General features: G+C 38.3%; 1 protein-coding gene across 7 annotated transcripts in view; it reads right to left on the minus strand.

The window, feature by feature from the left end:
- The window catches only part of Gab3 (GRB2 associated binding protein 3), a 99,415-nt gene that overhangs the window by 15,885 nt on the left and 67,738 nt on the right, over positions 1–15,792 (minus strand). For all 7 annotated transcript variants that reach the window (XM_075958199.1, XM_075958204.1, XM_075958198.1 and 4 more), the window contains exons 5-8: positions 9,875–9,930; positions 9,011–9,218; positions 7,199–7,280; positions 5,336–5,438 (exon numbers count right to left, since the gene is read on the minus strand). In XM_075958199.1, the coding sequence (XP_075814314.1) occupies positions 5,336–5,438; positions 7,199–7,280; positions 9,011–9,218; positions 9,875–9,930 (449 nt within the window). The remainder of the gene's footprint in view (positions 1–5,335; positions 5,439–7,198; positions 7,281–9,010; positions 9,219–9,874; positions 9,931–15,792) is intronic.

The raw sequence follows: 15,792 nt of genomic DNA on the forward strand, positions 1-15,792 counted from the left end.
GGGAAAGGCTGGGGAGAGATTGGGGAAATGGGATGGTTGAGATGGAAGAAGCATGGATTTGGGAGCAAGGAAGGCGATACCTTAATTGAGAGAGCCATTTTGGGGCTGGCAAGAGGCTTGGCTCTGGAGGGGTTCCCAGGAGTTCACAGGGATGACCCCAGCTAGGACCCTGGGCAGTGGAGAAGGTGCCTGAACTGGCCTTGTCCCATAGTCAGACTGATGAATATCTTGAATATCACCATAGAACCTTCATCCAGTGATGAAGACAGCGACAGAGACCCACATTGGAGCACTGGACTGAACTCCCAAGGTCCAGTTGAAGAAAGGAAGGAGGGAGAACATGAGCAAGGAAGTCAGGACCATGAGGGGTTCACCCACTGAGATGGTGTGCCTGAGCTAATGGGAGCTCACCAACTCCAGCTGGACTGGGAATGAATGAGCATGGGATCAAATTGAACTCTCTGAATGTGGTTGACAGTTGGGGTAGACTGAAGGGCCAATGATAATGGCACTGGGATTTGTCTCTACTGCATGTACTGGCTTTTTTGGATCCTATTATCTTTGGATTCACACCTTCCTAAGCCTGGTGTAGTGGGGAGGGCCTTGGACTTCCACAGGGCAGGGTACCCTGCCCTCTCTTAAGAAAAGGGGAAGAGGATGGTGTGGTGGGAGTGGGAGGGAAGTGGGAGGAGGGGAAAAAGTGGGAATTTTAATTGATACTATTTTTAAAGTAATAGAAATTTGAAAAAAACAACAAAAAGAAAAATCTTATCCACATAAAAGCCTGTAGAAGATTCCAAAGTTTAGGGAAGGGATGATAGAGTGAAAAGACAACTCAGAGAACTGGGAAAAGATCTATAAATTATAATTATGCATTTGATAAGTGATGGAGGAAGGTCATTGGTTCATTAATAAAGAAACTGCTTGGCCCTGATAGGTTAGAACATAGGTGGGTGGAGTAAACAGAACAAAATGCTGGGAGGAAGAGGAAGTGAGCTCATTCGCCATGCTCCCCTCTCCCTGGCAGACGCGATGAAGCTCTGACCCAGGATGGATGTAGGCTAGAATCTTCCCGGTAAGTGCACCTTGGGGTGCTACACACATTATTAGAAATGGGCTAGTCCAGGTGCGAGAGTTAGCCGAGAAGAGGCTAGATATAATGGGCCAAGCAGTGTTTAAAAGAATACAGTTTGTGTGTTGTTATTTCGAGGCATAAGCTAGCCAGGCAGCCTAGCTGGGCAGCAGGAATGTAGCCCACAGCTCCTACTACAGATAAGGGTTAATGTTCATAACATAGAAGAAACACCTGAAACTTAGTAACAAAAAATAATAAAAGAAGATAACAAAATGGTAAACAAGTACATTAAAGATATATAATGTCATTATTAATTTGAAAAAGACAAATGAAACCCACTTCATACTGATTAGGGTAATTCTTACAAAAAGGGGGAGAAGAAAAATGTTAAGATGTGGAGAAATTTGAAATCTTTGGGTTTTGCTAGTAGGAATGTAAAATGGCACGGTCATTGTAGAAGACAATTTTAGTGTTTTCTTGAAACATAGAATGTATTCCTCATTGTCCGCTATGTTCAGCTAGTCCAGATTTATCCCATGCTTTTTCAGACCCAGGCCAGCTGGCCTTGGTGAGTTCCCGATAGAACATCCCCATTGTCTCAGTCTGTGGGTGCACCCCTCGCGGTCCTGAGTTCCTTGCTTGTGCTCTCTCTCCTTCTGCTCCTGATTTGGACCTTGAGATTTCTGTCCGGTGCTCCAATGTGGGTCTCTGTCTTTGTCTCCTTTCATTGCCTGATGAAGAAATACTGAGAACTAAAGAACAATCGCAGTGGGTTTTTGATCCTACTGCACGTACTGGCTTTGGGGGAGCCTAGGCAGTTTGGATGCTCACCTTACTAGACCTGGATAGAGGTGGGCGGTCCTTGGACTTCCCACAGGGCAGGGAACCCTGATTGCTCTTCGAGCAGATGAGGGAGGGGGACTTGATCGGGGGAGGGGGAGGGAAATGGGAGGCGGTGGCAGGGAGGCAGAAATCCTTAATAAATAAATAAATTTAAAAAAAACCAAAACATATAATGTATGTATATGGTCCAACAATTTCACCTGTAGGCAAATACTCAAAAGCTTTGAGAAAGCAGGTGCTCAGATAATTTTTGTATCTGATGTTTACAGTATCATTATTCACAACAGCCCAAAGTTGGAAACAACCTACATGTCCACCAAACAGTAAGTGGACAAAGAAAATATAGTATGATCTTATTAAATAATATTCACACACATTACATATATGAATATTAAAAACACTATGCTAAGTGAAAGACAGATACAAAAGAATATTGTATGCTTCCACTTTTTAAACATTTATTAGTTTGTGTGTGCACACACAGGCCACAACACACGGTTGGCTGCCTCCATATTGGAAGAAGACTCAGGTCATAACAGTTGCTGGTCAGTATCTTTATCTGTTGAGCCATCTTAACAGCACTAGCCTTACTTTTATAAAGGACCTAGAATATAAAGATGTAAAATAGAACAGAAGTTACCAGGGACTTGGGGAAAGTGAACAGGGAGTGAGTTTTTATTGGGCACAGAGTTTGTGCTTGAAATGATAAAAATAGCCTGGAAATGAACAGTGGTGAAGTATAAGTAACATAGTTAATCATATACTTCAAAATGGTTAAAATGGCAATATTTATTTATTTAGTAAAGATTTCTGCCTCCTCCCCGCCACCGCCTCCCATTTTCCTCCCCCTCCCCCAATCAAGTCCCCCTCCCTCTTCAGCCCAAAGAGCAATCAGGGTTCCCTGCCCTGTGGGAAGTCCAAGGACCGCGCACCTCCATCCAGGTCTAGTAAGGTGAGCATCCAAACTGCCTAGGCTCCCACAAAGCCAGTACGTGCAGTAGGATCAAAACCCATAAAATGGCAATTTTTGTGCTACATGTATTTTACTATAATAAATTGTATATTAAATAATATAAAATGTTTATGACTGTTCTATTTGCCCCTGGATTTGAAAGAGACCAAATGTTCCTTGGTGGGTGAGTGGGTAAACAAAATGTGGACAATCCATACAAGGGAATGTTACTCAGCAATGAAACAGTAGTGACATGTGTATCAATTTGGATGAATTTCAGATCATATTCTGAGTAAATTAGGCCAGACTCAAAAGTATTGTATGATTCTCTCTCTATGTAACATTCTTGACAATCCAAACTGATAGTTATAAAGAAAAGATCAGTTGATACCAGGAGTTTAGAGTGGCAGTATGGTATAAAGAGTATACAGAGATAGAATGAGTGAATATCTGGGGTTGATGACACCATGTTCAGCATTCTCTCTCTCTCTCTTTCTCTTTCCCTCCTTCCCTTCTTCCCTCCCTCCCTCTTTCCCATCTATCTGTCTATCTAAATTCATCTATCTCTATATACCCAAACTCAGAGAACTGCAAACCAAGAAAAACTGTACCAGGGACCCCCACAACTTCCTCATTTGATTAAAATCCAAAGGGATTGTAAGCCATCATGTTAGCTGTGACTATCATATTGGGCAATTGTGTGGCACAAGGTATAAGCAAGTCATTTCAGAGTATATTGTAAACTGAAGTTAAAACTAATGCAGCTGAATGAGGTAAGACACCCCCCTCACCTTTTTCACATAGTACTTTGCTCACATCAACCAGTATTGCCTGCTCTTCAACTTCTGTGTCATATTGTTCAGTAATACACATTCATTGACAACCTATACACATTTATGCAAGTAATCAATATTTAACTGTGTTGTTTATGAAATTACCAGTCTTACTGTCTCAAATATCAGAAGCAAACTGCTGGTGTCTGGAATAACTTTACACTTGCTTCCATAATGTTTTAGGTTCACTTCCCTTTTCTGTTCTCCAGAGACAGAGCACAGCTGTTCAGGATCCTTTACAGGAATATTTTCTTCTAGAAGTTTCCCAAGGGCTATTACTAAGTGTAAGAAATATTGGGAAGAACACAGCAGATTTATAGATGAGTCACTTCCCACCTGCATATAGTTAAGTGAATCACAGCACAACTTTTATCAAATAAGACAAAATGAAGCAGTCAGCTGTTACTGTCCTAGAGGTAATCCATTTTAGACTTTTATTTTTATATATTTTAATACATCCTTTGAAAATTTCATAATGCACACAATGTACTTTAATTGCCTTGTCTCCTCATACATAGGAGGATAAGATTATCTTCTTAAGAGTATATATCAGTGTCTTGAACATCATCCTGGCTTAGCAGGATGGAGAAGATCTCTTCAAAACCTAATGTTTATAGTGAAATTCTCTCTGGAATTTCCCGTTTCTATTTTGTGAATAGATACAGTTCTAGCTAAAGAATCCACATTAAGAGAATAGGGCAACAGGACAAAAAGGAGATATTAACACCCTTGAACTGTGAATGGATAATCAAAGGACAAACATGTAACATCTTTACACACTCAAGTCTACAGAAAGACCCTAAAAGACAAATCTTCAGAAAGTTCAGAGGCAGGTATTTTTATAAAATAAAGCCTCCAAGAAACTTGTTTTCACAGCCTGGACTTTGGACATTTAGAGAATTACAAACCCATTGGAATCATACAGAACATCACAGTTTTCTGAAAAAAGAATTGGCTACCATTTCTATTTTCCATAACACAGACTTTAGGTCCTAGGTTCTCATGAAATAATGTAGACTTCAAATGGTATAAAAAGCTGAATACTGCAAGAAAGAAAACCAACTTCAAGGGAGCTGAGGAGTGACTCTGAAGATAAAGTGCTTTGCACTCAAATGTTAGTGTCTCAGTTCAGATCTCCAGAACTCACATAAAATATAGGCATGATTACATACATCTATATTTCAGGTACAGGGTTGAGAGAAGACAGATGAATCCCTGGAATTCTCTGGCCAAGCAGCCTAGCAAATCAGTGTGAGCTTTGGGTTCAATGAGAGACCCTATCCTAAGATTAAGGGAAAAAATGGTAAGGCGAACAGAGATAATGGAAGACTCCTGATGTCAACCTTTGGCCCTCACATGTATGTGCATACACATGTGCACATGCACCAATATGCACATATGCATACACATATACTACACACATGCACACCCTTACAATACACTTTTAAAAAGAAAAAAGTAAATTAGCTTCAAATTAATTTGATCCCAATCTAAAAAAAAAAAGTGACCTGGTTTTACAATCAAATGTGCTTTATGACTGAACAGAGACTTCTGAGGAATGTGCTTTTATCATAACGAACTCTCAAGATTATAGATTTGGAGAGGAAAAAGAACATAAAAATACAAGATTACCATTTGGATGTAGCTTTCTTCTTCTTCTTTGGAAGAAGGAGTGGCAAAAAATCTTGCAGAATTAATACCATTTCTTTGTGAAGAGAGAAAGCTGGTTCGATTGCTAAGACCAAAAAATACAGATGAGGTCAATGCAATGTCTTACAGCTGCTGTGAAACATAGCCAGGAACAGACACAGCCCTGTGGGGTTTGAGTCCTCCCCTTCCAGACATAGCTTCCTTTTGGCCCAAACAATTCTTGAAGAAGACACTTCCCAGTAGCCCTCTCCCACCCTGGAGCAAATGCTTCCCAACTCTTTTTTTCCTAAGCCCATCATGTAACACATACAAATACATCTTATTTAGTAAACAACAACAAATTAAGAAAAATGTTTCAAAGTAATAAAGCTGACTGACAGAATAAAAAAAATATTCCAAAGCAAAATCTAAACAAAAAAACAATCAGACGACAACAACCCTCCCCTCCCTTGGGGTCTTTTTGCTTCCAAAGTAGCCAGAAGAATGAAAGTGTACTCATTCATCTGAAAGGACAAGAAAGACAGTATATTAATTTCTTACTTCCTTCTGAGACAGAGTAACAGGCTATGTGTCTCTACAGTTCAGCCTGGAAATGAAGCTCTCTGCAGAATTCTGCTTTACAAAGTTAGCATGTCTGCATGGGTATGGTGGTGCATCCCTTTACCTTTAATCCCAGAACTCAGGAAGCAGAAAAAGGCAGATTTACGTGAGTTCAATGCCTTCATAGTCTACATAGTGAACACCAGGCCAACCAGTGCTACATAGAGAGACCCTACCTCAAAAAAAAGTTACCATGTCCTGTGGCATTTATCATGAGCTAGGAAAATGCAGCTTATAGAAGGTAAAATGAACAGGCACATGTGTGTTAAGGTTTGTGTACCTAGCCCATAAACAATCCCATTTTCTCTGAAAGTTCTTTTCTCAGATACAATTCATAAACTTGGAATTCTCTAGTTAATAGTATTATCTGTGCACTACTTTATTCCAATCTGACAGAATCCCTTAATTTTGTCTCCCTTGGAAGTCTGTATTAGGATTATAAAAATAGTCCATCTTTGTTGGTTCTGGAATTGAAGCATGTAAGCAAGCTTGGAGTCTGTAATTAATAATATTGGACAACTTGACTACTTCTAGAATCAACTAAAACACAAACAGCTGGGCACAGCTGTGAGGAATGTTCCTTATTCTATCATTTGAGGTGAGAAAACCCACCCTAAATCTGGGCCACACCTTCTGATGGCAGCTCACATAAAAAGATGTGGAATAAAGCTTTTGCGTTTTTACTGCTTGCCTTCATTCTCATTAGCAAGTTCATCAATCCTGATGCTTAGGCATTCCTTCACTGCTGTTAGAACCTATTTCTTTAGGATTCTAATGGAGACTAAAGACCAGGATCTCTCTGAAAATTCCCTGGGACTCCAACACCAGATTAGAACTTTTGAAACATCTAGCATCATAGACTGAACAACTACTGTATTCCTGGCCTTTCCGTTGGGAGACAACCATTGTTGAACTACTCAGACCACATCCTGTAAAGCACTTTAACAAATTCTCTTTTAATATATACATATTTGTTCTATCAGTTCTATTTCTTTGGAAAACCCTGACTAATACAGAGCAGGATCATGCAACAAAGAAAAGAGCTCTTCAGAGAACAGGAAGAGAGAGACGTTCCCAACACTGCTATTTCCAGGCTTCAGAATCCAGAAGAACCCAGTCACATACCATCCTTTGTGGTCTAGAAACCACTCATGGTTCTTGATCACAAGACCAACTCCTCCTTTGGCTCCCTTAAGCAAGATGAAATGAGTTTCAACTACAAGAGATCTAAGATTTGAGGCTTACCAAGGCACAGTGTGAGTCCTGGTTAGAGATGTGTGTTCTCTGATGGTGGAAAGGTTTCTCAGGTCCAAGGGAGGTGGCCGTACTAAAAAACAGTACAGGTATTTGGTATAGTTAGCACTCAGGAATTTTAAGCAGGGAATTTAAAGATTATAAAAGCTATCATAATCCTCTTTCTTTACATGCCAAATTAGAATATACTAACAGAAATTACTGATGATGAGTAAGAATCTTAACATTCCATTCTTGCCTGGCTCCCTGGGGATAAGGACAACTATTGAATAAATGGTCTCATAGTATACATTTAGTCAACAAACATGTATTGGGAACTCAGTCATGAATCACAATGGAAACCAAACTGGAAACACAGTATTAACCCAATACACAGAAATCTGTAACCTCAGGAAGATCAATGTATTCCAGACACTCTACATTCTAAGAAGCAGAAAAATGATCACCAGGTTCTAAGGGTCCTCTCACCTAAATATTCTTCCTCATGTTGTTCCCTAGTTACTCATCTTCACATCTCAGCTCAATGGACCCTTTTTTGGGTGGCCTTCTTTAGCCTCCAGACAGTGCCAGATCCCTCACCACAGGCCTCATGCTTTTGTTTGCTTATGCTCCATGCATTCCCCCCACAGTTTATAATGAAACGACAACTGTGATTATTTGACTGTAGTTTAGAATGTGACCCCAGATGGCATGGTTTCCTTTTGGTTTGCTCAAGGCAGCAGCCTCCATACTTAGTACTTGCCTCAGTGACCTATCTGGCTGCTTTGATATCTATTTCCTCCACTAAACTACATGAGAAGAAAACCATGCTGACAGAGACCTTCTTGCTGCCAAATTGTTTTGATGTCTCAGTGATTAAGAGCACTTACTGCTCTTCCAGAGGATCCAGTTCTGTTCCCAGCACCTACATGGTAGTTCAAACTGCCTGTAACTACAATTCCAGGGGATTTGATGCTCCCTTATGGAATCTGTGGACATCGAATGCATGTGGGTCACAGAGATAAAAGCAGGCAAAATACCCACAAACATAAAAGAATTTCAAAAAAATAAAAAGAATTCACTTTGATCTGTTTTTCTCTTTCTTTTTCTTATCCTTGTATGTCTATGATGCTTAGCAGATCAGAAGGGCTGCCTGGGAGTAGTAACACAGGAACTAAAGGTTGCACTGTGAACACAGTAGTCATGTGTTTTACAGTTGAAGTCTTTCTGTACCACTACCCCTGCTGACATGTGGTATGGACAGAGCAATAAGTTATAAAATGAACTTGAGTATGAAGGACATTAACGAATTGCTGTCAAAGACTATATATAGTAGGCTGCCTTCCAGAGGACTAGCATTATATATTCAAAAGCTATTTAAATGAGATGCTTTGTGGCTTCCATTATGATTCTCACCATTTACTCCTGGTATTTCATTATGGAAATTAAGCAAAAACTAAGCCCTCTGGTATGAACTTGGATTTGTAGGTTGCGTTTTCAGAGCCTGACTGAGTACCTTTAGGTTCCCTGGCTCTTTTTATCATAACAATCTTGGAACGTAAGGTACGTCCTAATTCTTCCCTATTTCTTTCTAATAATCTTTTTTTTTCTTTTTTGTTTTTCGAGACAGGGTTTCTATGTAACAGTCCTTGATCTCCTAGAACTCACTTTGTAGACCAGGCTGGCCTCAAACTCACTGAGATCTGCCTGCCTCTGCCATCGAAGTGCTGAATTAAAGGTGTGTGCCAACACTGCCTGACTCTTTCTAATAAGGAAGGAGCTTGCCCTCCTACCCAACACAACAATCCTAGTTAAATGCCTTACATTTCCTCTGGGGCTTGAGATCTCTGTTCACTGGAGGTGGCTCCAAATCTGCAGGTAACTCGGGTAGCATGCTTGAGTTCATTGGGATGTAGTCATCCTGGCTATAATGAGGCCTCAGACTAGAAACAGTGCCTTTGGGGCTCATGGGCACATAGCTGTCTTCAACAGTGAGTGAAGCTGTGGGATACATCGGCGAAAACTTACATGGCTGCAAGACAGAATAAGTATAGGTTGGAAACTATAGACCACAAATGCAAACTGATACTAGTAGGCACTATAGCTGTACATTCAGTTTCAGTTCCAAATTACCCCCAAAGTAACTCTGAATTTTCTAGTGAAAATTGGACAAGCACCTAGTCAAAATTCTGTGTCTGAATCCACATGAGAATAGATAACTCTCCAAGATCTGAAGCTAGGACACTAAAGGTTTTGAATTAGTGATTTGCTCTGTGGTAGTTAATTATGATTATTAACTTGGCTGGATTTGGGATTCCTCGGAGATACATTTTTGGGAGTATTTCTAGAGAGGTTTAACTGAAAAGGGAGATCCCACTCTGAATGTATACAGTGCCAACCTCCTTGAATCTTGGAATCCTGAACTGAATAAACCATGAAGCAAAATGAACCTTTCTCTTAAGTGGCTTTGGTCAAGTACTTTTTTCATAGCAACGAGTAAAATAACAATACATGCTTTAAGTATAATACAGTGCTTTAATAGTGACCTAAATCAGTTCAAATCTTTACTGAAAGAGTTCTCAGAGATTCAGAGTACCGAATCTCAGAAGACTTAAAGAAAATATCACATATAGGTCAGGTTATTTCTGGTCAAACTGAAACCTAAAGGAACAAAAAGGTTAAACTTACCAGATTTAAACTGAGCCGCTTATCCCTGTGTCTCAGGGACTGGCTTTGTACATCACCTGAAAGACAGAGTCTGGAGTAGTGAGTGCTACAAGACAATATCCATTGAAACTAAAATCCAAGTCTAAATCCTCCCCAGGGCCTATGCCTATAGCTCTGGAGAAGCAGGGACGCATAATACTTAATTTCCATACAAAAAGCTTGCTATTAAATGCAGCTGGAAGTCAGAAACCATTCCCCAAGAGATGGAAAATGAGTCCAGATTCTAAAGATACTTATGCTGTGTAATGATTTTGGTTTTCTTCATAAATCAGAAGGAAATACAGCAAGTAATTAACAAGTATTTGCTGAATTTATTTTAAAAAAGTCTTCTGAGCTTGAAGATAGTGGAGATAGACCTGTGAGTTTCAGGAGAAAATGTTTGAAATATCCATTTGTAGTAAGTAAGAAAACAAGTTTAGCATAGAACAACAGCATTGTGTTTTTGCATTAAGGACTCAGTTGAGCTCTTTTGCAACCATAATCAGATACCCAGGTATGGGCGCGGGAAGACAGATATTTGAACTAATCTAGAATCAGAAACTTATTACACAGATGTGGTAGTGAAACAAAATTTAGAATAGTTGTTGAACTGAAAGAAGAAATGTCTATAAGGCATATTGAGTACTTCTTAACTCATCAAGGCCAGAATTACTCTAATACAAAGTCAAAGATATTATAAGGAAACTATAGATCAAGATATTTCATGAATATAAAGGCAAACATTCTAAAAATACTAATACATTTGATTTGATGATGCTTAAGAAAAATTATATAATATGAACAAGTAGGATTTATAATAGTTATGCAAGTCTGGTTCAACATTTGAAAATCAATCATTATGTTCCTCATTATTAAGTTTAAGGCATACTGTGGGGCTTTGACCCCTTTATGAATCTTGAGATTGATGAGTATGTGTAGATGTTATATAGTGGGCAGCAGATTAACACTGGAATGGTGATAATATGAGTAAACAGCATCCTCATATTAGAAGCCTTGGAAAGAGCCTAAACAATAGGTGTTCAGCCTAAAAGTCCATGCCTTCCCCAAAGAGCCTGTTTAACTATGGTGTAAAATTGGGTCATGTGCATTTTTAATGTGACTTTTTTTGCTAAATAAACTTCTGATACTCAGAAAGGGCTACTAAAATTACAAATCATATCCACAGATAAAGAAAAACCATGTGACAAAATCCAATACCCATTCATGATTTTAATAAGAAAAAGAGGGTTTGGACAAATGGCTGAGTGTTTATTTAAGAGCAAGTTTTGCTCTTTCAAAACATCTGAGTTTAGTTTCCAGCTCCCACATCAGTGGCTCATAGGTGCTTGTAACTGCAATTCCAAGGAGAGTCAATGCCTCTGACCTCTATAGGTACCTGCACTAACATGTACATAACCGAACACGCAAACATACACATTGTTTAAAGAAAAAAAGAAATCAAGAAAAGAAGGAAGAAAGAGAGGAAGGAACAGAATCTCAGTAAACTAGGAAAAAAGAGGAATGTCCTCAGCTTGGTAAAAAAAAGTTATAGAGCAGGGGATGTAGCTAGTGGAAGAGTGACTGCCTAGCATGCTCAAGGCCATGAGTTTAATCTGTAGTATTAAAGAAGAAAGGTAATGAGGAACAGAAGGGATGAAGGGAGAGAAGCAGGAGGGAAGAAGGGAGGAGAGAGAAGGGGAAAAGGGAAGATGAAAGGAAGCAAGGGAAAACCTACAAAGAAACCTATAGCTAATGACATAATTAGTGGTAGGAAACTCCAAACATTCCTCCTAAAAATAAGAAAAAAATCAAGGATGTTCCCTTTTCACACTGCTTTTTAACATTGTACTATGAGTACTAAAAGATGCAATATGACAAGAAAAGAAAAATATACAGATTAGGAAGGAAGAAATTAGGCTTCTCTTTGTTGCTAGGCATGGTGGTGCATGCCTATAACTCCAGCACTCAGGAGACTAAAGCAGGAGGGTTGCCAAGAGTTCAAGGCCAATCTAGGGTACATGATGAGTTTGAAGTTAGTTTGGGCAATTTAAGACTTCATCTCACAAAAACACCAAAATCCCATCTCTGTTTACATAAGACATGATTAAGAAGACACATTGAAAACAATAGTTTTTCTGGAATAATCGGAACTGACACTATCTGATTTCATTATTTATTCTAATGCTATAGTAATCAAGACAGTGTCGTACTGAAGGAAAACTCAGTCACTAGCCTAAGTCCATTTAATTTCACTCTGGCTCTATTTTCCCTTTCTAAATTTTTCCCTCTAACCCCCACTCTTCTTCAGGTACCTTGAATTCTAAGAAGGTCAGGACTAATGAGCAAATGTCATCATTACAAAAGATTGAAAGTATCCCCAAGAAATGATGTGCCTCAAAGAACAGATTACTCCCATGATGTTGTCCCCCAAATGGAGGCAATTTCTCCATGAAGGGAATAGAGACAACACCCTTGAGCAGGAGCGATCATCTCATAGAAACCAGATTGTTTCCTTCGAATTATGACTGTGATAACAACTTCTCTAAAGCCAGAACTGAGATAATGGTTGATCAGATCACCAGGCTGAAAAAGATTACCTATTCTGTCAGCTATCTAACATCATCATTCCCTCAGCTATGGATGCCTCAATTCTTTCTGATTTATTTCCTCTCCTATAAATTCTCAAAATTTCCTTAAGATAGACCTGGGGTCAATGAATCTCTTTTTTTAATCTGTTTTGTTTTCATTGTTTTTTTTTTGTTTGATCTAGCGTAATCCCATTGGTTAAAAATTCTTTGTCTGTCTACTTCTTTAATTAGCATATTCAAATAGGCAAGTGGAACCTAGTCCACTGGGATCCTCCCTGGAGCCTAGAATTTTTTCTTAAAACTCTGGTGAAAGAACAGACAAATATTTCAATAAACTGCAATCAAGAATGCTAAAGTAGAGCCACATAATATGTTCAGCTAAACTTTGAAAAAGAAGTGAATGCCAGCCGGGCGATGGTGGTGCACGCTTTTAATCCCAGCACTCGGGAGGCAGAGGCAGGCGAATCTCTGTGAGTTCGAGACCAGCCTGGTCTACAGAGATAGTTCCAGGACAGGCTCCGAAACCACAGAGAAACCCTGTCTCGAAAAACCAAAAAAAAAAAAAAAAGTGAATGCTATGCATTGTAGAAAACATTATCTTTTCATCAAATGATGCTGGAACAATTGAATGCCCACTTATAAAAGAAATCTAAACAGAGACCCTATACCTTTCACAAAATTAGCTCTAAGTAGATCTTAGGCTTAACTGTAAAATGAAAAACTACAGCACTGCTACTACAATAAAACAGAAGATCTTGTATCTAGTGATGAAAAAAAGAACTGATGTCATTATTTTTCTTTAAAAAATAACACTATCAAGAGAAGGGGAAAGCAAGAACAAACTAGGAAAAGACATTTCAAAAGTAAACATCCCTGATAAAAGACTGCCATACAACACATACAAAGAACTTTTAAAATAAACAATAAAGAAAGAATCTTACTTAAAATGGGCATAACAGACATCTTACTATAGACTATGTACAAATGGCAAATAAGCTTATGAGAAGATACTCTCCATCACATATTAAGGAAATAAAAATGAAATAACCAATAGAATGGCTAGAAGTCAGACTACTGAGATCACCCCATACTAGTGAAGATGTAGAGTGAAAGGAACTATAATTCCTAGCTGGTAAGAATGCAAAATGATATGATCACCTTGGAGGATAGTATGGTAGTTTTATGAAAACCTAAACCTATTTTCAACCATATGGCCCAGCGATTGAATTCCTTATTTATCCAGAGGAATTAAAAATTTATCAACATACAAAAACTGCAATAATGTTTACAATAGCTTTATTCATAAATTGATATAAGAGTTAAAAATAAGAACTGGTGTTAATACTATCTGCAGATAATATATCTATATAAAAACTTTAAAAATCTACATATTAGAAAATCTGGATATGGTGTCAAAACACAAAATCAATTTGAATTTCATACAACATCAAAAGAGACAAATAAAATTAATTTGACAGTAAATATAAAATAGTAAATACATAAGAATATATTTTAAGGAACTCAAAGACTTAGCAACAAAAAAAGCAAGTTATTCAACTTTAAAACGATCAAGAGTCTGGAGAGATGGTTCAGTGGTTACAATCACTAGCTGCTTGCAGAGCACTAAGGTTCAGTTCCAAGAACCTACATAGTATCTCACAACCATCTATAACCCTAGTTTCAATGGATCTTACACCTTCGTCTAGCCTCTGTACACATTGCACAAACATTGTGCATATCATACATGCAAACAAAATACCCATACATATAAAATAAAATTAAATAAACCTTCAAAAAAGATTAATAGATATTTTTAAGAAGGCAACAGATGGCCAACAAATATATGAAAAATGTTCAACATTGTTAACCATCAGGGAAGTTCAAAATTAGATTATCAACTCAGCCCAGCTATAATAACAACCATAAAAAAATCACAAGTGCTGGTAAGAATGTGGAAAAAGGAAAATACTTACCAGTTATAGGAATGTGAATTAGTGCAGAAATGATGGAAAATGTGAAGCTTTCTTCAAAAAATTAAAAATAGGCTTACTATATGATCCAGCAGTTCCAGGACCAGGATTATATGTCCAAAGGAAATGAAGTCAGTTTGTCAAAGAGACAACAGCAGTCCCACAATTACTAATATATGTTAACAGCAAAATGTCCATCAACAGATAAAAGTAAAAATGTGTCATATGCATGCATGCACGCACACACATTTGCATACATACATAAGCACACACACAGGATCGTTTATGCACACAGTAATGTGTACATGTATACAGTGGAAGGTCTTCAGCCATAAAAATGGGAAATTTTTAAAATTTGAATGGATATATCAAATAAAAGCAACCAGATAGAGAAAAACTGCATAATGATCTTACATGTTAAATCTAAAGTGGTTAACTCATAAAATTTGGCCCTAGCCCTGTGGTTGCCAGGAACATGGTAGTACAAGGAAAAGAGATGTTGATCAAAAGGTCTAAACTTTTAGCTATAACACAAGAAAGTTCTGAGGATCTAACGTAAAACATGGATAGTTATGGGTGTGCTAACTAATCTGTGATCATCCTTACAAATTGTATATGAATAAAAGGAGGTACAAAAATTTTCTGATTTCTATCAAAACAGAAAGAGTCAATGATTAATAAAGTGTGATGTTGGTACAAGCTGAATTGCAGAAGACAGGAAGCAGAACCAAACTGAGACCCTTATACACATGGGTTTCATTTATGATAGAGGGAACAGAACAGCCTGTTTAATACAGGGAGCCCCATCATGGGATAGACATCCAGATGAACAAAAATGGGCCTTTCCCAATTCTGTCCCCATACAAACACCATATCCAGGTGGATGGCAAAGGAACAGGATGTCAATTTCCATTTTCCCTCTGCTTTGTCCAACCTAATTTGTTTCTACTCTTTACTGTTGTTTCATGGTCAAAACCCATATTTTTCATCTATTTTACTCTGTTTCTCTTTATCCAAAAGAACACAACCTGGCTGTTTCATGTTTGTCTCAAGACTGAATTCATTGTCACACTCCACAATTCTACTAGCTTTATTCACTCCACTTTCTAATTTTGGGGGTGGTGTTTCAAGACAGGCTTTCTCCATGTAACAGCTCTGGATGTCACTCTGTAGACCAGGCTGGCTTTGAACTCAGAGATCTGCCTACTTCTGCTTCCCAATTGCTGGATTAAAGTCATGCACCACTATTGTCCAGTTTTAGTTTCTAAATTTTTCTTACCAACTTCTATTTGTCCCCACTTTTTGTTACTATTCCATGCATTTAGAACCTTTGTGCAAACAG

The sequence above is a fragment of the Microtus pennsylvanicus genome, chromosome X (genome assembly GCF_037038515.1).
Source record: "Microtus pennsylvanicus isolate mMicPen1 chromosome X, mMicPen1.hap1, whole genome shotgun sequence".
In the NCBI taxonomy this organism is placed as follows: domain Eukaryota; kingdom Metazoa; phylum Chordata; class Mammalia; order Rodentia; family Cricetidae; genus Microtus; species Microtus pennsylvanicus.